We start from the raw sequence: 26765 nt of genomic DNA on the forward strand, positions 1-26765 counted from the left end.
GAAAGATCACTACGTGTTCACTTTCTGTTCAAATATCTAAATACTTCTGATGACATGTTTGCTTTATACAGAGAAGAAAATCTATTTTTTATCACAAATATTACCTCGGAAAAGGTGGTCAAACATATATAATATTCATAACTAAATACTTTCATTTAAATATTCTATAATATATTAAATAACTCCCATAGGACGCTTTCTTTAACTGGCCGGTATTGCATGAATCCTTAGCATTAGAACACTATTAATAAAAATGACGTGTTGTTATTTTTAAAATCTATAAGAAAAAGTCCTTTTAAAAACGGATGATTGTTTTCTCAGGTGCGGTCGAGACTTAAAAGCTTAAGCGATAGTTATTAGATGATTCAGAAGGAATGAATAACAAGAACATTCCGAAATAAATGCTAAACTTAATCTTTGGTTTTTTTTTAAAGTTGGTCATGTTCTATGAGTTAATCTTTTACTTAAAAAAAATATTTAATTGATTTGGATATGCAATACTAGCTAATTATAGAGTTAACGTTAGAAAATATATCCTTCCTAATATGCCCAAACAGAAATTAAATAAAATATACTTAATTTCTGTTCTGTATCTGTGTCTGTGTATGCTCACATGTTAGGAATGATAAATTTTAACTTTAACACTTTGTTTCTCATTTTAAACGGCACTTGTTTATAATTACATCAATTTTAGCAGTAATAAAAAGGAGAGCTGAAGTTTTCATAATTGTTTTTAACTAAACTGTGATAAAATGTGAAGAAGTAAATAAAAATCTCTAGTGAAACTGTTGTTAAATCAATTCTAGCTAATAAAAACCAAAATACGATTTCAATAAAATCCAAAATACGATCGAATAATAATCATAAATCACAATCGTCGTCACAATCGGTACAGTCGTCGAGTCGTATTGTAATTAACTGTAGATGCTGCGCAAATTTGATATTAGGACATTTCATACTTTTTTATTATTCTCTTCCCAAATGCATGCATGCTCAAAAGTCCAGATAACCTAAACCTTAAGGAACTTCACGGCAGCCACGACTCGTTAAGCGTATTAAAACAGACATACATACAGCCCTACGTCAATACTACGTTATGACTAGCCTTATCTTAATAAGACAATAGAACAAGTAAACAATGCTTGCACAATTGCAATACCAGACAAGACAATGACGTAAAGTGCCTGTTACGTACTTGAAGCCTAGTAGTGTAGACTGTAGGAAATTAATCATAGCGTATGGATTATTAGGATTTTCTAGTATTTTTGTTTGTCGTATTTTGCACAATAAAGAGAGAATAGAGTGGATAAGCTTTTAAAGTTTGGGTTCATTAAAAATATTGCGTGTGTGTATTGCGTCTACTCAAATCATATCAAAGAAATATTCACATAAAATTTAATTTTAAAAATATTCAAATTAGATTTTAACCTAAATTAACGATTTAAATTAAAGTATCGCAACTGCAAAAAACATTTAAAATATTTATTTATACAAAAGATTAATAATATGACGCTTGTCAACATGCCAGTGGTTTCTGCGTAATACGGGGACAGACATACTCAAGTTACGGTTTTGTAAGAAAAAACCACAAATCTTAACTATTATGGCAACACTATTATAGTTTAATAATTATAATTGAAAATAACCGTGTAGTGATGTGGGAAAAAATAATCAATTAATTGGAACACAAAATGACGTTTTGTAATACTAATACTTATCTAAATAATATTATTTTTAAGCATACGTATTAAAGCAAAACATTACTTTCAAAAATAGTTTCAGGAAAAATTAACTTATAAATGAAAAATATTTTTTTTAATTCTTCACCCCCTTTTGAGTGCTTTTAAAAATAAGAAAAATAATGATTTAAAACATGTGGAAAAATATCTAGAAATTTTCAACAAGTGCCGTGAGATTTAAGCAAAAAACGATCGTTATCTTTGATTACTCGTGTGACCCGAAAAACGGTCAATTTTCCAATTACTCACAATTGGCTTCTAATTTGGAATAGGTACAACACTAGTAATTAGTGATGTGACGTAATCTATTATTACGATAATGGGTGACATGCTTCCAGTTCATTTTTATTTGTTCAATTAAGAATTTTAACATTATTTGGATAAAATTTGGTTTCGTTAGTTTTTTTTTGTAATTTTGTAATAAAATCTTTTTCATTAGCACCATTCTATCTACCTTGAAGGTGAGAGTGATGTTCAGGAGTAATAAAAGAAAGTGTACAAAGGTGTAAAAGTGTAAAAAAATAAAATATAATTGTTAATTATTTATCAGTTGGATGATTTAATGAAGTTTCCATTTGAGGTATCATTAATTAGGTATCTTCAACATTTTTTTGTCGTAAGCTATGCCTTTAAATATTTATTAATTTTAAATCAAATAAGTTACAAGTCCAGTACAAGCATCCATCTTTTATGTTTAGACATTTCTACAATAGGTCACTAAATGAACCCAGTACCAGTTTTCTGAAGAGTGTCCTTAAAGCAACAAAACACAAAAAACCTTACAACGGGACGGACTTTACAGTGTAGAATATACGAATATTAAACTTCCTACTGTCATTAAAAGAACATTATAACTAGTGCACTGTAAAAATCAGCGAAGGCCATACAAAATCGCTTTAAATTAAGGTAATTGATCACGACTAAGAACACAATTGCTGTACGAACGCGATTTAAATGGACGCTGCTAATGTTTAAAACGAACGAGTGTTAAATAATTATAAATTTATGATTATTTAACGTCAAACTTCGATTGGATTAAATAAATATGATGACTGTATGTGTATATACTGTTTAAGATATATATGTTATACATATAGGTGATCCTCTTGCATGATTGTTGCTTGTTGTACCAATTTTTTTTAGCTTTTCTCTGCATCGCACGAATAATAGGGAACGGACTAAGTGTCTTAGCACTAGGCTCCCAGAATCCCTCTGCCTACCCCGCTATAAATAATATGTCCCATATTGCATTGTCAAACAATAGGGTGTATTAACACTCTGTTCTAGCCAGTTATTTGCAGGAAAAATAAAAACCTACCTTCAGCTCTAGCCCGTCTCTCGAACTCGTCGAACAGTCTATTGACGTCATCGATTTCCCTCCGTAACCTCCTCAGTTGAGGGTCAGCTGGATCTCCTTCGGCGAGTAATTTCTCCGCGTCCTCGTTGAGGGCACGACGTATCGCCTGGCGTTGTTCCGCGCCCATTGCTACGAACTGTTGAAAGTGGAGGGGAAATTAGAAAAAAATATTGTAGATAGCTACATAAAGGGTTTGTTTTTTAAATATATAATTTGTAAAATTATAAAGGATAACTTACTTGTGGGAAGTCCCAGCCCTTTACAACTTTAATCGTAGCAAATATCATGTTCTGTCTCATTCTTAGTTGTTTCCTCTGCCATAGTTGTATAACCTTTAAAAATACAAAACTTTTAAATCTGACTTGTAAACATGTATTAGAATTATTTTAAGATTTCGTAATTAATTAAACTAGTAATTTTTCAAATCTAAGTTAATATTACATAGCTGAAGTGTTTATTTGGACGAATGCGCTTAACTCATGAACATTGGTGCGAATTGCAAAATTCTTTTCGTGTTGTACGGCCCATTATATTATGAAATAACTTACCCTATCATACCCGCTGCGTAACCCGCTCGCGGCGTCCAACGCCGGCTGGCAGGGCGGCGGCAGCGCCAACACGGCGCCCGGCAGCTGCGCCTCCGTGCCCGCGCCGCCGAGACGCACACGCCAGCGGGTGCGACCCGAGTTGTCTATTATTGTTATTGCTGAACCTTTTTCTATTGCGATCTGTGAACATAAAAACTAGTTAATATTTACGTAGAATAGGAGTAACGAGAAAAGAAATAAATAAAATAACTTAAAACATAATTTTCCTCACTTTCGATGAGATTAAGCTTAAAAACTTCATCAGATGATAGTTGTGGACTCAAATGATATTAATTACAAGATTTTTTGTATTTGTTTTCAGCTCATATATATACCGGAACTACATACATACACACCCAAAAAAATTAGCAAACTCACATTAGCGTGTTTATAGGCACACACGGTCTCAGCTCTCAGTGGCCTAGTGATGGGCGCCCGGCGTTGCTTCACTGGCCTTATTTCTTGAGCGTCTTCCACTAAACGTGATATCATAGCTCCTTGTTGGTTTAATTCCTCTCGAAGATCTTGCATGCCTATGAATAAAATAAGTAATAGTAAAAATAAGGTGGAATCTTAAGCACATGGTTACGAAGTACCATATTATATGTTATGTTTCTTACTTTGATAAATACAACCCATAGACATACATATATCATAGTAAAGGAAAGTGTTTAAAAAAACTATACCTTTGAGAAGCCTTTCTCCTTGGTCGAGAGTAAACTCTGATTGAGAGAATGTTGTGTTTAGTGCTTCTTCGCGTCTGAAATAAATATAGCGTATTAATTACTAGTAAATATATGCAAAATATAAAAAATATTATTTAATGCTTACTACAGCTACGACAATGAAATATTGAAATTATTTTAGTTCGAAATAATATTTCCCACAAATAATTTAACTCTACAAATAAATTGTAAATATACGGTTTGTTTTAGCTGTAGGTAGGTATTTATAATAAAAAATAGTTTTTTTCTTTATTCACTTACTTCTGTATCCATTTCTCGGCTTCTTTTACTTGTTCGAAGAAGTTATGATATTGGGTTGTGTGCTTCAAATGAGTTTCCAAACATAACGTAAGCTGGAGAACCCACGCCCACTGAGATTGCATCACCTAAAGAATTAAATATAATTATACTCAAACTGTCTAATATACTTTGTACTTTATTTAAAATTTATTTTTAGTTCGCTTTTCCCTACATAGCACTGTGCTCAAAAGGTAAAGAGAACCGACCACCACCAACCATCCAGTTTATGAGTTAAAATATAAAAACTACTCAAATCTGAATCTAAACTTCTAAACAATAAAGTCCAAAATCCAACCTGCAAATGCGCTTCAATAGTCTTCATAGCGGGATGATGTTGAGCGATGAGAGCTTCCCCGCGATCAATCACATTACTGAATTGTAATTCCCTTTTTTCCAATGATGACATCAGTTGCTAAAAAAAACAACTCTATTAGTATAAAGATAAGGTTTAAATTAAAATAATAAATGGATATATCTAAAAATATGTAAAATCTAAGAAATAGCGCTGTGAGTGTTTTTGTTTAATTATTATTATTAAGCAATTTTTATGTTTGTCTAAATTAATGCAAGTAAATAAATGTTTTATAATCTATATTAAATATAAATTTTGAAACAATTGATATTTCGCCTTTTAATTTATAATAATTTATACTACATAAACAACAGTAAAATTATGCTTTGAAATCGTGCATCATGCTATTTGCACTAAGATGGTGAATAAAGTTCATTTATTTATTTTTTAAATGAAACTTAAGATTAAAAATTTTAAATTTACCAAAAATTAAAGGCAAAATGCAAAGCAAAATAAGTATAAATAAATGAAATGGTGTAAAACAAACCTCTCTATCGTCTCCAAATGAATGCTTGCACAAAAAATGTAAATAAAAGTAAAAATGTGAATTTTTGTGACAATGGGCCAGTGGAAAATGGATTTTAATAGTGATGATATAGATGTTATTTACAATAATGTTCAGATAGATGATTATTATTTTAATGTGTTATTCATATATTTTGAATAATTAGAAAATTTAATTTAATTTAATTAAATGCAATGCAATTATTATTATATGGAATTCTAATATTTTTATTCTTAATTAATTAATTTTATTTCATAATACAATTAAATTGAAGATACAGATTAGTAAATAATTTTGATAATCATAAATATAAAAGTCTTTAATCAATTTTTAAAAGTCTTTAACCATTTTTTTTACGCCCAATGTTAATAATCAATCCTAATCCATAAATTGCAACCATAGATTGAAATAGACAGAGATGGAGGATGGCATGCAGGTTAGTGATTGGATAGATATGTCGAACAATACAAGATTGACGTTAACTGGAGATAGGAGATACATTATTAACATTGGGCGTTAATGAATAAAAAACATATCTTTAATCATAGTATATACGTTAAATACACCTAAAGTTATATTGTGTATATATTTTAATGGTTTTTGATGGTTTTTTTTTAACCTAACATTTCCTTACCTCATAATAATGTTGTATCGCCGGTAAATTTATATGTGGATCTGCCCAATCTCTAGAAAGTTCTATTTGTTCTTTTTCATTCAACCAGTTCAGTTCAGCCGTGGCCGATTGAAGGAATTCTTGTAATGCGTCTAATTCTGAAATTCTGTAAACATAGAATAATATTAGTAGTTTAACAAAATATAACAAAAACATTGCCATTCGTATTATTCTATTTTTTTAAAATAGTATACAAATAAATTACTCACCGTTTAGTACTAGAAGATAACAGTTCAGCGTATAGTTTCTGCAGCTGACTTAAATGTTGGTTGTACAGATTTAGCTCCTCGCCACTGAAGTTTGATCGGTTCATGACGCACTGTTCCACCTAATAACATATAAAAAATGTATATCTTTGATACATATATTTTTTTAGCCGGTGCCGGATCCAATACATAACAGAGTAGGCAGAGTAGTGTAAGACACTCCATTCCCATTAAGACTCTTCCGTTGCGTGTTGAGTAACGGAACTCAATGCTGCGCTTTGACTCGTAACCAGAACGAGGAAATGGAAAATATTTCATTTTCTCGAGCGGGAGTCGAACCCACAAACTGTCACGTTTACGAATGCGCCACAACTGGTCTCGTATACAAGTAAAGCAAGACAAAAATATTTATACTCTTTGCATACTACGTAGTATGTCTATATATGTATTTACATGAAAAAAAAGATAAATTATCATACCTTAGAATGGAATTGATCTATTTGTTTGTGTTCCCGCTGGTGTTTGTCTAACTCGTGCTGCACAGATGGCAGGTCTGACCCGTAGTCGGCTTCGTGAAGCTTTTTCTGCAAGAAATTATTTATAAGCTTATAATACTTTTTTTTAGCTTTACACTGTATCCTGCATATAGTATAATAGGTAGGAGGAACCTAGTACTAAGGCACTTAGCATTTCATCACCACTACTCGCAAAGTATTTTTTCCATCTTATCTATAAACTCTGAACATCTCAAACATTAACTAGAGCACTTTCTTAATTCTTTAAAACTTACCAACTTCTCCTTACACCATTTGACAGCTTCATGTAACTGCTGGAACTTGGGGTCGGCGTCGTGGACCCTCGTCTCTAGGACAGTGCGTGTTTCCCTCCTTACTGTAGTTTGTTGTACCGGCATTCGAACTGACGACAACCTCGGTACAAGACGCCCCGTGAACGATTGACGCGCGTTGAGCCAACGGTCGTGGAGTTGTTGAACTCTGGAATATGTGCGGATTCGTCAATATTACTTTATTTAAACAATATATACTTTTATTACATAAGAGAAATAACTTTTAATTTCTTATGATACTATGAAATTATGAGATGAAAATTTAGTTTTATTTCCCAATTATATAATCAAGACTAATATAATCATATGACACACGAGACGAACTCGTGATTTTCACTCTTTTAGCATCATGCATCTCCTCCATTTAGCCGAATAGACAAAAACAAAACCTAGTATCTAAGACACTCCGCTCTCCAACAAAAAAAATCCAAAAAATAAAAACAAACTTACCGTCTATGCAAATCGCTAGCTTGCGGATACCTTCCCTCCCTTAAGGCATGAGAATCCTGGAACATCTCTTGTATAGTTGTTTCCATGCTTCGTAATTCCTGTTCAATTTGTTCAGCGGCCATCTTAGCCTCGGCCGGGTGCACGCCGCGCTCGACGCGACGTAGCTCGTTTTCGATGTGACGCTCTACGTTGTCGAGACCGTTTTCTGTTTGCTTTATGTCTCTGTTGGATAAAAGGGTGGGTTGTGAAGTAAATTATAGTTGGCAATGTATGAAGAGTCAATTTAATTTCCGTTTATAAAGAAATATCAATAAAATTGTTTCGTTAAGAAAATACGCAAATATACTTAAAATTTAATAAAATGAATTAAGTATATATATATATAAATCTTATTATTATCTGGACATATATTCACATGTCTAAAACATACTTATATAGACAAAATAGCCCATTAGATGTCATCCATGACAATACAACTTCAACGCATTTCTACATTTCTTCATTTCCTTGCTCTGGCACCAAGACCAAGCGCGGCCACTCAAAAATTAAAATACCATACCTATGTAACTTCTCCGCCAACCGCTGTAAACGTTCAAGTCGTCGTATTTCGTCAGAGAGATCTCGTTCTCTCTCCTGCGCCGCCATCAAAAGTCTGGACCACGCTTGTTCTAACGCTTCTGGGCGTAGTGTCGGTTCCACTTCGATCTCGCCTACTGATTCGAAGTATTTCTGTGTGGGAAAAATAAATTAATTTTAAAATCTTATAATACTATAATAAAAAATATAGCTGAAACATAAGACATTAATATCTTCATTATATTTTAATATTAACTAACATAATTATTAAACGAGTTTTGTTAAACATTTTTTTTAACATATAGATAATTATAGAAATAAAATCGTCTACGTTCTACTACATTTTGTATATGTAGGAAAGATATTTAATAAGTCGCTGTCATTTTAGCGCAAATCTTATACTTTAAAAACTTTATATACAAATATTTGATTTAAAATAACTATCCTAGCATTTTAGTGAGACATATAAAAATATATAAATAATTGTACAAATGTACCTCTAGTTCCCGGTACTGGTAAAACAGTTTCTGTTTCTCGCGTTGTCGCAGAGGCACCTCCTCGGTGCGGAATCGCGTGCTCTCGCTAAGCAACTTTTTCATTTCGATCAAAGTTGACGGGAAGGCACGGTCCTGAGAAATAAAAAAAATACATTATATTATATTCAATCAATTAATTCAATTAGGATATGTACGACAGAATGTGAAAAACTGGTAAAAAAATCATACACCCAAATAAAATAAGCGATAATATGTTTTTTTTTTCTACTTTATGCTTTATTCCGTACATAGCAGAATAGGCAGAGAGAACCTAGTGCTTGGCACTACATTGTGTGTTAAGTTAGGGAATTCAAAACCACACTTTGTCTTACCAAAAAGTGAATAATCAACAATTCATTCTCTTGAGAAGAAATAGAACCGACAACCATTGTGCTTATAGTCAGAAGTAATCCCAACGACAGACAAAAGACTTAAGATGTCCAACTACAACGACTTCCTCAATGACACCGCCCAACAAACCTGCATAAGCGAGCACTTCTCGTGCAGCCAGGCGCGGTGCTGCGCCGCCTGCTCGGTGTAGGCGGCCGCGCGGCGCTGGGACTCCGCGTCAAACAGCGGGTGCACCGCGGGAGGCTCCGGGAATGTCTCGTACAGGGACGAGATGTACGTGATGAGTGATTTCTCGTCGGGCTCATGGGTGTCGACATCTGGGGGATTTTTTTATATTACTACTAATACCATCGACATACTAGTTTTTTTTTCAGTTTCACGCTGTATCCCGCACACAGCACGATAAGTGGAAGGATCCTATATATCTTAATACTTCCGGTATGATACAGGTATTAAATTATAAAAAAAAAAACAATTATTTTCACCACCAATGTCTACAACAAATAATAACAAAAAAAAAAACGCGCAATAACATTAAAAAAATAGCACACAAGGCGCGAGGTCAACCATTGTCTTACCACCACGACCTTAACATAAAATCTAGAAATAGAAATAAAAATAAAAAAAAAAACAACAAGAATAGTATGAAAATTGCGACGATTACGATTCTATTTCTCTTATCGCATGCAAAGTTCCCTTGCAGCGATTATTTACGCTAACCACGCTAAAGTAAATTATTATAGGAGTTACGCTTCGCCGTGTTAGATATACACAAATGTGATAACATATTGTATGATTTTAAGGAATGTGGGTTCAAATCCATTTATCCTATCTATTATACTAATAGATATTTATTAATTAGTAGGAGGACTCCTAATATCTAAACAACGACATTACATCCATTGGCTGTGAGTTCAAATCACAGACATTTAAAAAAACATTAAAATCAAATTTAATTAAAGAATTACAATAATTTTATTTGTTAGTAAATATTTACTTAAAAATAAAAAACAAACCAAACTAGCCATAAAATATCAATACAAAATAATTGGCACGTCCCAAATAGATGACTGACAATACTGACATCACATATCTATAACCAGGCGAACAATGACTCGTAAACCATCGAGTGTCTGACCTGACTGACTGTAACAATTGAATAGAAACAAGTGCAGTCGGTTCTGATGTTAAATGGTCCTTAACAATTTAGTTTATAATTCTATTATAACAAAAACATATAAATATATAAAACATATCAGTAAAATATAGTGAGACAAGACTTTATGACGCGGCGGCACGAAGCGGCGTCTGATTATAACCGCGACGTTTGTGGGTTCGATACCGACTACAAAGTACGAAAAAATTGGCGGAATAGCGGGCGTCTCTAACAGAACTATAGGTTCCATCTGCCTACCTTACTATTTGCAATGAAATAAAAAAAAATATATTCCAAATATTTTCATTAACTAAGTCTGGTTAAAGAAATTCAGAAAATTATCCAAACAAAAAATAAAATTACCACAAATTCTATATCAAAATAAAAAAATAACCAAACAAAAAAAAACAGATTAACATTAAGATACAGATTACATTACCAGACAAAAACAAATCTAAGCTAACGATATAAAACCTCCAATACAACTGTCTGTCCGTCGGTCACGCGTTATAAATCTCTATAATACCCGCGTACCCGATACGTTAGCTAAACAAAGCGTCTTAAACGCGGAAAGGACATTACTCTGTGGGAATTGAGAGATATTATTTCTATGCAAAATTTTATTGATATTTTTGTAAGCAGAGGGAATCCCCGCAACACCAAATTTTCAAGACAAAGCATGTTTAGTGGCGGTTCATTCCCCCGGATGTCACATTTATTCATTATTCATTCATGGGCCTATTGCAATTTAGTTAATAAGAAGTGAAAGTATAAACTGCATTTTTGTGTATATTGGCTAAAAGGTATCTCAGTAAAAGTTTTTTTGGAATTTTTTAACGAGAAGCTATAAAACGGGATCAAAATATGGTAGAAAGTATAAGAGTTGACAAGCCACATTGATATTTTTAATTGTCGTTGCATTTATGACTTAAGGCGACATTTAACAATAAATGTTCTGAAATCGTAGTTGTAAAGTTGCAACTTACGAAATTCAATTCGCAGTTTGTGTACCAGACCGAGAGAGTCACCATATTTGCAAAATTTTCTTGTCACGGTTGTACCGAGGATCACTTGGTATCAATTTGACAGTTGATAATCATTCGTGTTCATAAAATATTCTAAAAAATTGTACTAGTGTATAACAAATGGTGACTAACCTTCGGGGTCCAATAACCTAGTGACTCCATACTCTTTTTCGACCACGTGGAAAGCTGTCTCTAAGCGCTCGCGAACCTGTCTTGATCTGTAAAACAATATTGAATATTGTAAATTTGATATAATATATTTTTTATTATCTATTTTTTCTTTATTTTATCAGGGAACGAACTACAGGGTTATATAAAAAGTCTTACTTTAGCCAGACAAGCTAAATTTAAAAAGCTAACATGAAGCTGATGACATAGCATGTTTCAAAGAAAAATAAAACATTTTTCAATCTCATATAATTAAAATTTATTTACATTTGACATTACAATAACACATTTTCAAGAAACACTATATAATTATAAGAAAATAATATCTTAAAAGTTTTACGATGTATCGTACATTGTAGTACCTACTTGAATTACTGTTTATATTATTTCATAAATATTCATTAAAAATCAGTTTCTGAAAACTATTAGCCTTGAGATCTTAGGATAAAAATCAAATTCAAATCAACAAAAAAAAATCAGAAAAAAATACGGGTACGGATGTTTCAATTCTGCAGATATAAGACTAAAATACAAGAAATCTATATATTATTATGATATTCAATATTTTCTAAACTTTATCACCACCCTCATCTTACCTGATATTACGCCAGTCTATCAAATCAGGACGGTTTCTATGTATGAGCGCGTTGAAGGCGAGACCGTCTCGCCACGAGGATGTGAAGTCAGACACCCTGACCCCTGGATACTTGGCTGTGGAACGTCTCGCCCAGCTGAGGAGGGCTTCGCGGGCAGTTATGTTTGGCTCTTGGCCTACTACTATGTCTGATATCTGGAAAGAGAGAGAAAACTTTAGTTATTAATAATATTATGACCATTATGGCTTAGTAGTAATATGCTACATTGCAGATGTGGGTTCAAAATAAGTAAGTTTTCGTAAGACTGATAAGCCTAGGTGCGATATTCGATCGTTTCATTAAAATAGTAAGCGCAAAGCTTATACGTAAAATAACTGTAACAAAGATTGGTTTTGTAGAGTACCTAAGAGAAGTAAAGATGTATAATTAAGAACAGAACTTTAAAAAAACTATTTATTCTTTACCTATGGCTTCCTCATACAGAAATATGAGAGAAAAAAAATCAATTACCACTCCCAAGCTACAAGCAGTTAAATCTAAACGAATTATCTCACGCTCTTCGAATGAACTCCGAACAAAAAAGGTCTCGGACCATTCTTGTAAGACACTACACTTACGATTCTCATATAACAATTACACGCCAATACTCTGTACGTAGAGTAACAGCTCTATCGAACGATTTACATACAAACAATACGTATTTATTAAGTAGATACCGTCTGAGAAAGATACCAATTAAGGTGTCTCGTTACAGCGCTGATGGACAGTGGTGGGTAAACGTGATAGTTAAGGTTTTGTATTAAAATATACTTTAAAAGATAGATATTTTAAGAATGTAATTTTAACTGAACCAGGAAACCGGGTTTAAAAATATTTTTCTTTCCTGAGTGTGGAATAACACTTTAAAAAGTTAAATATACTAATAGTAGCTTTTAGTGATAACATTTCTTTATAAATCTAAAGTAATATTTTCAAAGACATCATATTAAAAACAAAATTGCATACACTCAAAACAAAAAAAAAATTACATACAATTACCATCTCTACTAACAATTAACAAAAGCAAAACCATCCAAAATGAGATAGCTTCAAGTAACGCCCTACTACCATCTATCTATCTATCTATCTATCTATCTTTGTCGACTAACTGTCAATCACAGATCAAAATATGCCCGGCCTGGATATCTGTCTGTGAAATATCGGTCGAAACTAAAACTGCTTCCGTTAGAAACATTTGACAAAAGGAAAGCGGAAACGAACGATTTGGTAATAGTATTGATATATTTTTTTAATTTTTCTGTGGCAGTTTTTAGTTTTTTTAGTTTTTTTCTATGGCAGCAGTGTTCTTGCAGTGTCTTCGCTGTCTTTTTAACACAACAAGAAAATGAAAATAATTGATTTCCTCCAAATTTCGGGACTCCTCCGTGTGCCGATGGAAATCGAACCCACAATTGTAGAGTTTACAGTCTGACGCTGCCGGCATAGCTATATTCTTTTTGAGTTAATATATTTTCTTTAAATATGTAGGTAGGTACGTAGCGGCTGATTAGAAGAACGGAGCGGCATTAAAGAAAACATAAGAAAAATAAAAGTTTAACGATTACAAAAACACACAAAGCAAAATGTTTAACTTAGTCATCCGCAAGAAAAAACGAGTTACATTTTCAGAAATATAATACAAATATCAAAAGTGTAGATTCCAAATAATATTCTGAAATACTAGCACTTGGACCACGTCCAGCTACAAATTTAACTAAAGCATGAGGAAGTCACATCTAAGCACTTACTAGTCACAAGCGTGTGTCAATTTAATATACCAAAGACAGCGCAGTTTTAATATGTTCAATTATTATTTTATTAAACTACAGTACTGTAGACAAGAAACCTAGTGTTAAGACACTCCGCTCTCCACTTTCCAGCGAATTCTGGAGGCATTGCGTGTTGAGTATATGACAATTATCGAAGCACGAGCAGAATGATCCAATAAAAACAAAAGAAATGCATTAATAAAATCATTTAATGTGTTCCATAGAAATAAGCGGTAATATTAAAAGGGCATTATGTCGTCTTTGCATACATTCATCTTTATAATATCTTCTATATAATTATCGCATTAATGTCCTGTCTGTTTTAATTATACGCTGGATTGCTATTAAAGAAAACAAAGCAAAATCCATTATTCCACGATATAATTAATTTAGTAACTTGTTCTCTACATTTATACTAAATAAATAATGGTAAATTAAGGTTTGTAAATTTTTATAAGATGCCTAAAATGGGTACGGAACCATGGCTGCGTGAGTCCGCCACGCATTTGACCACATTTCTTTTTACAGTAACGGTCTCGTTTTCCGAACTGTGTTTTCAAAATAACGTTAATAAATTTAACCTTCCATTTTTCTTTTTCTACATTTAGATATAATCTGGAATCAATGCTTGAAAAAAATGCATAAGGAAAAACAAGAATTGGCAATGACAAAGTTTAAATGAAATTTGAATAACAGTTACGTAGCTAAAATCAATTTTATAAGAAGTTATATCAACAAGATTGTATAAGTTCGTCACGAACCAGTGCGTCTAGCTCTTCAATTTCCTAGAATACTTAAAAATGTTCCCATTTTACATTTCTAGGAATATAAATATTCATAAAATTAATTATAAAAAAAGAATTAAATGACATTCTCCAAGCACCACCAATAACATATTGAGTTGTTGCAGAACTCAGCGCCGCGTTTTGTGTACCAGAACGGAGAAATGAACATAATTTGAATTATTCCTCCGAACAAGGATCGAACCCACAGCTAACGCGTTTCTAGCCAGAAACATTTCTACTGAGCTAACATAATAGGTAAATGGATCATTTAAAAGGCACACAGGTGGTCTCAAAGAGATATACAAAAACATTTGTTTTTATATTACTACTGATAATATCTTTAAATTTTTATTAAAATATTTGAAAAACGCGCCTCTTATATGATACTAGCGGCCCGCTCGCGGTTTCACCCGCGTGAACTATGTTATTATTAATTTCTGTCTCTATGAGTACCTACGTCCTATAAGTGACGTCCATGCAGAATTTGAGACTCCCAGCATTTGTAGTAACGAAGTTTCATACAAACTTTCAACCCCAAAAACAACCCCTTAGAAGTGCAAATTCCCGTCTTAGCGAGCACCTACGTCCTATAAGTAACTCCTATGCAAAATTTGAGATTCCTAGCACATGTAGTTTCTGAGATTTCGTGATGAGTGAGTGACCTTTCGATTTTATATATTCAAATAAAATTTATTCGTTTTAGGTGGTAGTTAACAAAAATATATACAATTAGGCTTTAACTTCTTAAAATAACCATCAGAAAAGCTCTCCAAATGGTCAATTCAACAAACAAAACTACAATTTCTTTATTAATTATTTCTATAATTAAGTAATTATAATTTCCATGAATTAAAAAGAAGAGACATCACTAATCTAGATCGATCACGAGATATTCCTTAGTCGAGCGAACGAAAGTAACGTTCATGCTTCATAAGACAAAGAATAGTCCAAGAAAGTGTTGATTGTATAATTTCTACTTTCCTATTTTTTTTTAATTTTTTACATTAGTAAATAGCACTGAGTTAAGATTTTAAAAGATATATACCGGATATTTTTTAAGGAAAAACGGCAAAGATTTTTTTTTTCGGAATAAAAGGGCAGTTAGAAATATCCTGTAAGCCGATACATACACAAACATATGTTCCTCTACATATTTTAAGCCGCAATATATTATGCATATCGTATTATACAAATAATTAATATTAAAACAAGAATTAAACCCAAAATTATTTAACATAACTAACAAATCCTACACAATATAAATATTACATAGAATAGAGTAAACAGTTTTAATATTAATCTAACTAAATTAATAGTACAATAAAAAAGGGGTAAATTCAGTGCCATGCGGTACGATCCCCATGACCTGACAGTAGGTCAATGATCACATTTTGCTTAAACGTAACTTTGATTACACTTTGAAAACTAGGTTCCCGGGTTCACTCTATCTGCCCTAATATGTGTGGAATACAGAATATGAAATATAACTCTCGAATTTGTAGGGAAAACAAAGAAAAATGGATTTTGTCTCCTTATTGTTAGAATGTACGAATTTTTCTGCCTATCCTACGAGAAAAAATGACGCACAAAAAAAAGCCAGAAAGATAGAAGAGTTTAAGAAAAGATGCGATATTCTTAGCACAAAACTAGCTCAGAAATCAGAAATTTATTTAAGCAATTTTGACCTGTACGAAAAGTAAATATATGCGTTATAAGGTTAATGTATAGATAGATAGCGTGCGTGGGCGAACAGTCGAAGCAATAATCCATGATGTCATCGTTCGAGCGCCAGGGCCTTCACTTCGTTCTAACTTGCTTCACTTTTATTACGAGTATACATCTATATACATATAGAATTTCGAAGTAAACTTTAGTATATGTCAGAAATATACGTAGGTACTTAAATATTTTACATTTTTTAAGATCTCCTAAAAAAATTATCCAAAAATAACCTCATAAAACAGAAGTACCAACAAGTTTCTATAAGTTATATTTAAAATAATCAACCAAAACTCTTGATTTATTGTCAGAAATGCAATACTATCATTGTTTTATTATGAAGAATTACATAAACCTTTCAATACAGTCTTGCTTCAGCAATTTCAAATTCTCCACTTTAAGCTAACAAGCAGATAGAGACCAGAATCCTTTGAATATTCACACTAACCACTTTGCGAAGTCGTGAAGCAAATCAGCAGACAATAGGTAGAGAAACAACGTCGGGTCGTGAAATATGGATCGGACATCCTTTTTTATTTGTAACTATTAAACTTTTTGCACCAATCTTGTAACAAATTATACAGTGGGAGTCTATTCTCGCTGGTGTGATATAATCTATATGAGATTAATATCTTGATGAGTTGTATTTCTTCTGTTTTTTATTCAGCTTCACGCTGTATACCGCACACAGAGGGGTGGGCAGAGGGAACCTGGGAATCTGATTTAAAACACTTTGTTCCAATTAAGATACATCTTCCGCCGAATTCTGCAGGTATTTCATTCCCCCAAATGGGAATCGAACCCACTACGTCACGTTTACAGTCCCAAACTTGTGTCCCTGCGTTACGACATAAGACAGTGAGTTTTGCCGCTAAACAAATATAATTTTCACGTAATTCATAATAATTATGATACCGTGCTTCAATACAGCCGAAACAGAACGAAGACACTCACACCTAGGGTTAATAAACATATTAACATTCCATATAAAAATTGCTCGCTACATTCAAGATTTTTACACGTAAAGGCCTGATGTAAAGCCCGATGTAAAGCCTTGATGCGGGCTGGGGTGATGCACGCTTTCCTAACAAATACCTATTCACTCTGTTTTTAAAGACCCCCACATCATATAGGAACTACATGCCGGGAAGTTCGACTAACATTCATTCCCTATAATTATCATGAATATATTTTTAATATTTTAAATATTTTTAATTCGACACTTAGGAAAAAAAACATTTTTTTAGAACACGTAATTTGATTTCTTTATGAAAAATACGTCGTTTTAAATCGCACTACGATAAAATATTTATACGTTAATAAAAAAACTTACCAGGTAAGTATTTCACGTTATAAGAACTTCGGAATTGACAAGTTAATAATATGAACCTAATATTAAAATGTCAATACCAAAATAACTTAATACGAGTATATGTCTAGCCAAAAACTTTCGGTCGTATAATTTGGTATAATTGAAGTTTTTTGATTGTTTTTTGTAAGATTTCAGTAATAGAGCATATTATTTAGAATAAAAAATATACATAGTTATCACAGTAGTGATTTACATGTAGAAACACCACTTCAGTAAATAAAAAAAGAGATTCAGACTTGAACCTGGGAACTCGTGATAAGACACTTCGTTTCCATCTTTCTCTTTATTTTTCAAGACAATACGTGTTGAGTGGCGGAAATCGAAACAATATTAACTTTCCCGAGTAGTGAACAAACCCTCAACCATTTCCTCAGCTATCCACTGCGCCGCAACGACATCATCGTAAATAGATATTAAATAAAACTGCAAACAAAACAAATAAACTATAAGCTTATTAAATTTTATCTACCAACTTCAAATCATCTAAACAATCAACGCATTGAATTTTCTATTTCAATTTTTAAATTAGTTCGACCAAAACGATGACAAGAGAATAATGCTTTTGATTAAACCTCACCATCTCATAGGAAAATTAAAAGAATGAAACTAATGTATTTTTTTAGCTTCACGATGTACCCCGCACATAGCAAGGTAGGCAGAAGTATCCTCAGAACCTAGTGTTAAGACACTCCGTTTTTAATCTCTGGCTATAGGTTAGTATAAAGGTATAAAGTAGTGAACAGAGTATCTTAACACTACGTCCTCTTTATCTACCGTGGTATATGTATGCGCTTAAATACCGTAGATTGAAAAAAATAATAAAAATCAAAACTATTATATCATCATATCATTAAGCGACGTGCCTACAGACGTTGAAAGTGGTTATCGATTTACCAAAATAGGAATCTTGCGGACATAAGGCGCCAGACCGATAGCGATCTATATAAGATTATACACTGAATAAGAAATTTAAACCTAGATTTCACTATGGTATTTAAGATGTGCCTATATGTAAATTGTAGATGTAAGTTCATATCCGTTAATATTAAGTTCGGCAGTATGGAGCGGAAAAATTATCTACTAGTTAGCTATTTCTGTAATAGAATGTGAGACATACTCGTGAAATCGAAATAAGACCTCAAATAACTCAAAAAAAATATTAAAGTACTAAAATAAAAACTAAAATATCATTACATTTTATATGTAATTTTTGAAAGAATCTTACAATTTCTTAAATAACTGTAATTAGTGTGACATACATGAAAATGCCAATGCAGTAAAACTTTAGCAATCGATATTACCACTTTAGGCAGCTAGCGAAATGTAACGACGTAATTACCCAAAAATGCAGCTATACCTAACGACCTAAATGATCTTTTTTTAGTTTCATCCCGCATTCTTCAGCTTATTTTGCTGAATAAAGTGAGGAAACTTAAGTATTAAAAAAATTAAATTAAAAATCTCCACTTTTTCTCCAATTAATTACAAAATAAAAGCCAAGATAAACAATAACCCTCTCAATTTTCCAACAAAGGACATTGATATGTCAACATATAAATTATTCTTTATCAGATGAGATCGAGATAGTGGAAACAATTGGTATTTCTCTTTCCCACTGCACTGTCGACAATCGTACAGCGATCTGACCGTCTTTGTACGTTTAATTGGTATTTCGAATGGGCGACGACTCGTGGACTCGTGGAAACTCACAAACGTGACTTACTAAACTAAATTGTGAGTTTACGCTATAGTCAGCCAAATAATTTGTATTATTCTGCTTCCAGAATTCGGCGGAATATGGGAAACGGAGTGTCTAACGACAAGGTCCTCTCTGCCTATCCTGCTGTGTGCGGGATACAGCGTGACAGAAAAAAAATGTTTCGAGGTATCCCATCTGTACCTATATGTGGTCAGAGTTGCCACCATAGACAACTCTAAGTTATTTCCATTTCTCCACGGGTGCTAAAACCCAGCTAGTATATTACAATACAATTTAATACTAAACAAAAGTAAATTTTACTTTTAATACAATTTCAAAACATTTCAAAGGGAGCGATCTCAGCACGTCTCATTAGATCGTGGTACACTCGTAGCTATCAGATGTACTGAGAAGCCACGATTGTAATAACTCCACGAGGTTTCGTGGGTCCATCGTGGAGAAAGCGGTTTAGTTTACTTAGGGAGCAAACTTATGGTTCCGAGAGGGACTTGGTTCGTGACTTCAGAGCCATTATTAGTATTTTATTATGTCTCGGAGTCGACGGGATGGTAGCGAGTTCGAATACAGATTAGAGTAATGTTAAAATTATTTCAACATGGTGTAACAAAGTAGCATATTTTGCTTCAAAATAATCTTTCAATGCCTAATTTGCCTAAAATATTTACTGTTATGTTATAATAGTTTTATTAATGCATACGTCAAAATACTGTAGTCATTTATGCATAAATGAATTAATAATAAAGTTACGAAGCCGCCGTAGCCCGGTGGCAGAAGGCTGTGACTGTAAAATAAGAAGTTCAATGGAGAAGGCCAGGGAAGAAGGATTTTTTTTCACATTTGACCAGCTTTTTTATACAGCTAAAAGCAAATTAATAACCCACAAAGTTAATCGAACCTGCGAACCATGTAATGACAGGTATTTAGCATGCGTCATATATTAGCTTTCTGAATAAATCAAACCGCATATTTCAATATGCCTCTAAGAATTCGGACGATGAAGTCATACAATATTGACATCATGACATTCGCTCATCGAGGTAATAGCCGGTGGAATATGTACTTAAGTATTCAATAACAAATATTTATGAATTAATATTGTGTCGACATTATTACTATGTTTGATAAATAACTATTTGTCGTTGAAGTTTAGTATATAATCATTATTAATCTGTGATGAAAACTTCCTCAATTACTATTATAAATGTGTATGTTTGTTCTATTTTCACGCAAAAACTACTGAACGAATTTAGATGAAACTTAATAGATAATACATGAGAATAACACATAGGCTACAATTTATATAAGATCAATGTCAAAAAAGATAAAATATCAAGAATATTTATGTATAATGCTACAACGGTAACTGGCAGGATAACACATACACGAAACGGCAACATATCGATATCCGGTCAAAAAATCCGTTTCGGTTTCATTTACAATTTTACTACTTAACAACCATTAACCGGTCCACCGGATGAGATTGACAATCCCAACGGAAGTATTAGTCTAAAGTGAATAAGATTAATAAAGATACTAAGAAAAAAACTCTATAGCATTCTATAATCAGACATGAATTAGCAATTGAGGCCATCGTGGCGCATTGGACCAGCGTTTCACTATAAATCTGATGTTTGTAGGTTCGATCCGCAATCGGGGACATGAATTCTTTTCATTGCTCTACTCTAGAAAGACAAAGCTCGAGTTTTAATTCTGCTACTTTATGCGCAATGTCTTAAAGACTTGCGGAAAGCGGACGACGGAGTGTGTTGACACTCTCACCATTTCTATATATTAATTTCTAATGGTATCTCTGCTATACACTTTACCTAAAATATGCGACAAGGTTTACATAACAAGGAATTATTTAAAGTTTTTTTCAATACAAAAAGAAACTAATCAAACCGTTAGTTTCTTCATCACCTACGCACGGCGACAGTCTCAGCGTGTGGTTAAAAAGTCATATAAGGCACCTGCAAGACGACTGCGTTTCTAGGAAGCTCGAGATTTTGCAGGCATTCCTTATATAGCTGGAGAATGCCATATACAGTAGCATAACGGTATGGAGAGACAGAATGTTTTGTGACTCAAATGTGCACGCGAGTTTTTTTTTAATAAAAATTGCCAGTGAAGTAACGTAATAATTAAAGTTCGCTAAAGTCTGTTCGTGCTGTTTCGTAAGAGAGGGTCGTGGATTCAGTTTCATCATAATCATACCAACTCCATACATTTAAGTAAATGTAAGGTAATTGGTTAATCGCCACTTAATACGTTTCATTATCGCTTAGGAGACAATGTGGAGATTTAAGTGATACGTCACTAGGTTTTGAATAAAGTCCATATTAGTTCGACTAATTAAAAATTACTAGGTAATATTTTTCGGATTTTGGAGGGATTGCGCCTTGTTCTGCCTCGGCTTCGTTACCACAGCGACAAAACATTAACAACAAAATTGATTTCCTGAACTGGGAATCGAACTCGCTGTCCTTTAAATTAAATATTGACACTCAATAATAAACTTTAAAATTACATGTAATATACCAATTATATTAATTCGCAAATAAAGATAGTAAAAATAGAAATTTTTAAAAAGTTTAGAAAGCAAGTGATCCTTTGACCCGTAACGGACTGTAATACTAATTTATTAGCGATACTATTTTATTATGCAGAAATATAAGTATATTATAGTATAGTATAAATATAGAATAGCATTAACCTAATTAATAGTTATTATTTATTTCCATTTCTATTTCTCACACTGTTTATTTTTAATAATTGATTATCAATTTCTAGGAACAACCAAGTATAAAACTTGGCACTTTTATAAAAACATGTTCAACATTACGTATTAGCAAAATCTTGAACCTCATTTTGCATGGCCTCTTCACCTCCTCCTCGTTTAAAGTAACGGAACTTAACGCCACACTTTGCCTCGTTTCCAGAGTAGGAATAGAACCCACAACCATGTCCCTGTGCTATGACGACTTTTATTTACTTTATATCAAACAAACAAAACAAATGCCAATATATCTATATAATATATGTACATACGCAATTCATGTCAACTATATAGGCATATCGGGTGAGATTAGATGATTAGCGGACAAGTGGAGATCGTATATCACTTTCACGATCGCCCTTTACTTTCCCCTTCGAGGTTATTAGGTTGGAACACTTTCAATACAATGTATTAGCATATAGTGGGATAATGCATACATAACTTAAAAAAAATGCATAACAACATATTTACTTTTCAATATCATAAAAAGAACGTTTATCTAATTAAAAAAAAATAATCAAAATTAGTTTTGCCACATATTATTAAGTAATTATTGTAAGATCATGACACTCGTATATTGTATCAAAATAAACTAAAAAATCATAATCAATGAACTAAAAAAAGACCTTTTATTTTCAATTAAATTAAATTCTAAAAATATCTTATTACAAAGTATTTTTAGAATATCACAAAAACATTACAAAAAAAAACGAAATCTAATATAATTCTGTCCCCGAGTCGAGTGCGCACGTAAGTCTCAACGCACGGCTGCGCCGGCGCACCTGCACGCTTCCTGTCTTCCGCGGGTCACATGTTGTTAGATCATTATGTTTTACTACCATATTGTTCGTAGACTTTATGTCTTTATAATCCAAAAAGGAATATAGTAATGTTTATGTTTAAAATAGATATAAAATAGCTAAGACTAGATAAGATAAACGTTTATTTTTATTTCCCCGCTCAGCTGATGCAAGACTCGGCGTTGAGTTCCGCCAATCAACTTAAGTTGAATACCGACAACGAAATGAGTGGGTAATGCGTAGGCGGAACAGACTCCTTTTAAAATAAGTTGACATTTCGACTAACAAAGAGCTTTGTAAATACATGAAAATACTTCGCCCCGCTCCCTAAAACTGATAGAGCTAATTTCAACTCTTTCTGTCCTAACCAAAACTAACCAACGAACCAACTCATCGTTTCAAACCAAATCAAATTAAGCGACCTATAAAAAAAAACCATTGAAAAACGTAAAATCTCAAAAATATAATCCAACAAAAAGGCCTTAATAGCAGCCAGACGTAAATAACAAAGGCTAGACACAAGCGGTACAACAGTACTATATAAAAGTACGTGCGAAATTTCAACGATTGCGGTCAACGGCGCGCATCTCCGCCTCGACTCCTCGAGTGACTTATGATGGCTACCGAGGAGGATAGAATTACATAAATCGACTTATTATAAGAAAAATAAACTATATTTGTAATAATAACTTGATTGAATTATAAAATCGATCGCTATCTTGATGTATGTGGTAAGATTTTGATATATTCAAAATCTATTCTGGGATGGGTGTGGGTTCGAGTCCCACTTGAGGGAATAGGAAAATGCGTTTGTGGTTTTCTTCAGCTTCGCGCTTTCTTCGCATAATGGGGAAAGATAATGGTCGCTAGTAAATGGACCAAGTTCAAAGAAAGATTAATGTATAAAGATATAAATATAATGCATAATTTCGATATAAGTAGTGCATAAAATATATAGGTTTATGGCAAGGTTACAATATTAATGAGAATCTTACGATGAACAAATAACAAAAAATCACAACTACGTACCCGGCTATAGCGAAGTAGGTATTATTTACTCATAAAGATAAAAAGAAAAACTCGAATTGAAATTGACTTTAATTATTCTTATAAAGCATAGTTACATAAATATTTCTAAGTAACACTTTATTAACACGCGTGTAATACATGTAGGCAGCAATCTATTATCAAGCAACTCTCCGTTCTCCAGATGCTGTTTGAATTTATATTGTTTACAGTCATATGCAGTCCTACTGCGCCACGATGGCCGCTTCATAATATATTGTGTACTTAACTTGTTAATATAAACGGAAAAATAATTATTATAAGAAAAGATTTTCTTCATATTTTCTCTTACAATTTAAAAAACTAAATTCCTCCTCTTGTAACAATTTTCTTGACGTTTAGTCGTAACACATTAGAATGGTCGCTGGACCATGTTATCATCTGAGATCATTCAAATATGATTAAATATTTGCAATAGAGTACGAATAAACGATATTTTTAATTTCACGTTTTATCCCGCATGTAGCAAGTTAGGCAAGTTAGACAGCGGGTATGCAGTGTAGACACTCTGTTTTCCACGCATCGCTCAGTTTTGGATACAATGCTTCAATTCTCTCGAATCCAATACTGTCAATATTAAAATTTGGTGCTGTGCTACAGCGCCACAACAGCCTTATTTTTATATATATGACTATAATTTACTATGATTTAAACAAATGTAAAAAATTCAGTTTCATTAAATTTATTTCAATTTACGAAGTTTACTCATATTTTATATACATTGTGTTTAAATGTTGTTAAGATTTCCTATTTTTTTGTTAAGTAGAATAAGATTTAAAATATTTTTTTTTAATTTATATCGTACTTATGAATTTCCGACCTGCGTACCCATGTATCGAATAAAACAAACCTTATATTATTCTGTAATAATATATCATTCTAATGATGATTTTTAATCAATATTCAATTTAATTATATAAATAAAAGTTTTTCAACGTATACGTCAAAAATATATACATCTATATATATAAAATCGAAAGGTCACTCACTCATCACGAAATCTCAGAAACTACAAGTGCTAGGAATCTCAAATTTTGCATAGGAGTTACTTATGGGACGTAGGTGCTCGCTAAGACGGGAATTTGCAATATTCGACTTCTAAGGGGTTGTTTTTGGGGTTGAAAGTTTGTATGAAACTTCGTTACTACAAATGCTAGGAGTCTCAAATTTTGCATAGACGTCACTAGGACGTAGTCATGGAGACAGAAATTAATAATAACATAGTTCACGCGGGTGTCACCGCGAGCGGGCCGCTAGTTCTTTATAATATTCATAATAGATTTTATGTATATTATAGTTCAACTTACTACTCAATAAAATGAAAACTCTTTAATACTAATTAACATCTAATTAACGTTTCTAAGTATCAAAACTAAAAACCTACTAAAGGGTGATAATTTCTCATAAAAATGTTAATGTCAATTCTAGCATTGGACGCACAATACATTGTAGACTGTAATTTCACATCAATTATCATCACCGCGATGACGCGTCAGATCTCAGTGCGGAACTATTATCATATATGAATATGATAAATCTTTATTAAATGAGGCATTATAATGCTGAATAGATAGGTTAGAGATCCTCTTCATATTTTGAGAAGTACGGAAAATTTAGAAATATATCCTTTAAAAAAATCTTTTTAAACCTATGAAATCTATTGCGAGTTTTGCGGTATAAAGTAAAGTAACAAATGGATACGAAAAACTTATAATGTCATATATTTCTCCATATAAATTATAATGTCATATAAACCAGTGTGTAAATAGCAATTTAAAGTAAAAAAAAAAATAAAAATCAAAACTAGCAAGTACACATTACAGACAAACATCTAAAAAAAAGGTTTTACCTAATTTTGCAAGTATAATGAAGTAAAAAATCAAAGTCAAATGAAAACGTGTAAATAAGATTAATGTGTATTGGTCAGTGAAGTGGCATAATTTGCAATCAATTGATCACGCAAATAGCTTATGTCTGGAATGTCCACTCATTTTCCTATTAGTTTTGTAATTAAGAGAAATTATACAGTAAAACACGAAGAATTTTTTTTGAGAATCACTGTTTATCCCGTGAACAGTAGAGAGGTAGATATAAAGAATATGTGGCAAAACACTCCGTTTTTCGTGACACTGCCTGTTGAATGAGAATCGAACCCACAACAACCACGTGATATACCTATAATAAAACCCCCCACTGAGCTACATTGGTATTATATATTTAAAAAGCAATTTGTATTATAATTTTATGATAAGAATAAGCATTTCTATGCCTCTACCATTAGTACTGTAATAATGATAGTAATCATTTTGAATAGTAGTAATAGTAAGTAATAAGTTAGTCGTTTACCCATTTCATTTACTGATATAAGTATTACATACTTTTATGACATTTAAAGGTTCCCCCTCTATATGCAACTTCGTTCTCACTTTCCGCAAAATATCTGAAATAATAGGCGTTGTATGGCGAAACTTAACGCCGCGATTTGTCTACTAGAGCAGGAGAAATAAATTGAATATAATTATTCTCCGAGTAGGGATCGAACTCACCACCGCAGCGTTTACAAGCAGAGGC

The 26765-nt window shown here is 32.6% G+C and overlaps 1 protein-coding gene across 15 annotated transcripts in view; it reads right to left on the reverse strand.

Annotated features, from left to right (window-relative positions):
* The window catches only part of shot (dystonin-like protein short stop), a 239974-nt gene that overhangs the window by 88691 nt on the left and 124518 nt on the right, over nt 1-26765 (reverse strand). For all 15 annotated transcript variants that reach the window (XM_085194381.1, XM_085194376.1, XM_085194378.1 and 12 more), the window contains 17 exons: nt 12150-12343; nt 11518-11603; nt 9334-9521; nt 8815-8946; nt 8301-8470; nt 7742-7963; nt 7235-7439; nt 6924-7028; nt 6448-6566; nt 6200-6344; nt 5004-5120; nt 4670-4794; nt 4370-4443; nt 4062-4216; nt 3645-3824; nt 3336-3428; nt 3058-3232 (listed from right to left, as the gene is read on the reverse strand). In XM_085194381.1, coding sequence (XP_085050507.1) covers nt 3058-3232; nt 3336-3428; nt 3645-3824; nt 4062-4216; nt 4370-4443; nt 4670-4794; nt 5004-5120; nt 6200-6344; nt 6448-6566; nt 6924-7028; nt 7235-7439; nt 7742-7963; nt 8301-8470; nt 8815-8946; nt 9334-9521; nt 11518-11603; nt 12150-12343 — 2485 coding nt within the window. The remainder of the gene's footprint in view (nt 1-3057; nt 3233-3335; nt 3429-3644; nt 3825-4061; nt 4217-4369; nt 4444-4669; nt 4795-5003; nt 5121-6199; nt 6345-6447; nt 6567-6923; nt 7029-7234; nt 7440-7741; nt 7964-8300; nt 8471-8814; nt 8947-9333; nt 9522-11517; nt 11604-12149; nt 12344-26765) is intronic.

Source organism: Heliconius melpomene, chromosome 12 (genome assembly GCF_056956725.1).
Source record: "Heliconius melpomene rosina isolate 202511_hmr_F chromosome 12, ASM5695672v1, whole genome shotgun sequence".
NCBI classification, from domain to species: Eukaryota; Metazoa; Arthropoda; class Insecta; order Lepidoptera; family Nymphalidae; genus Heliconius; species Heliconius melpomene.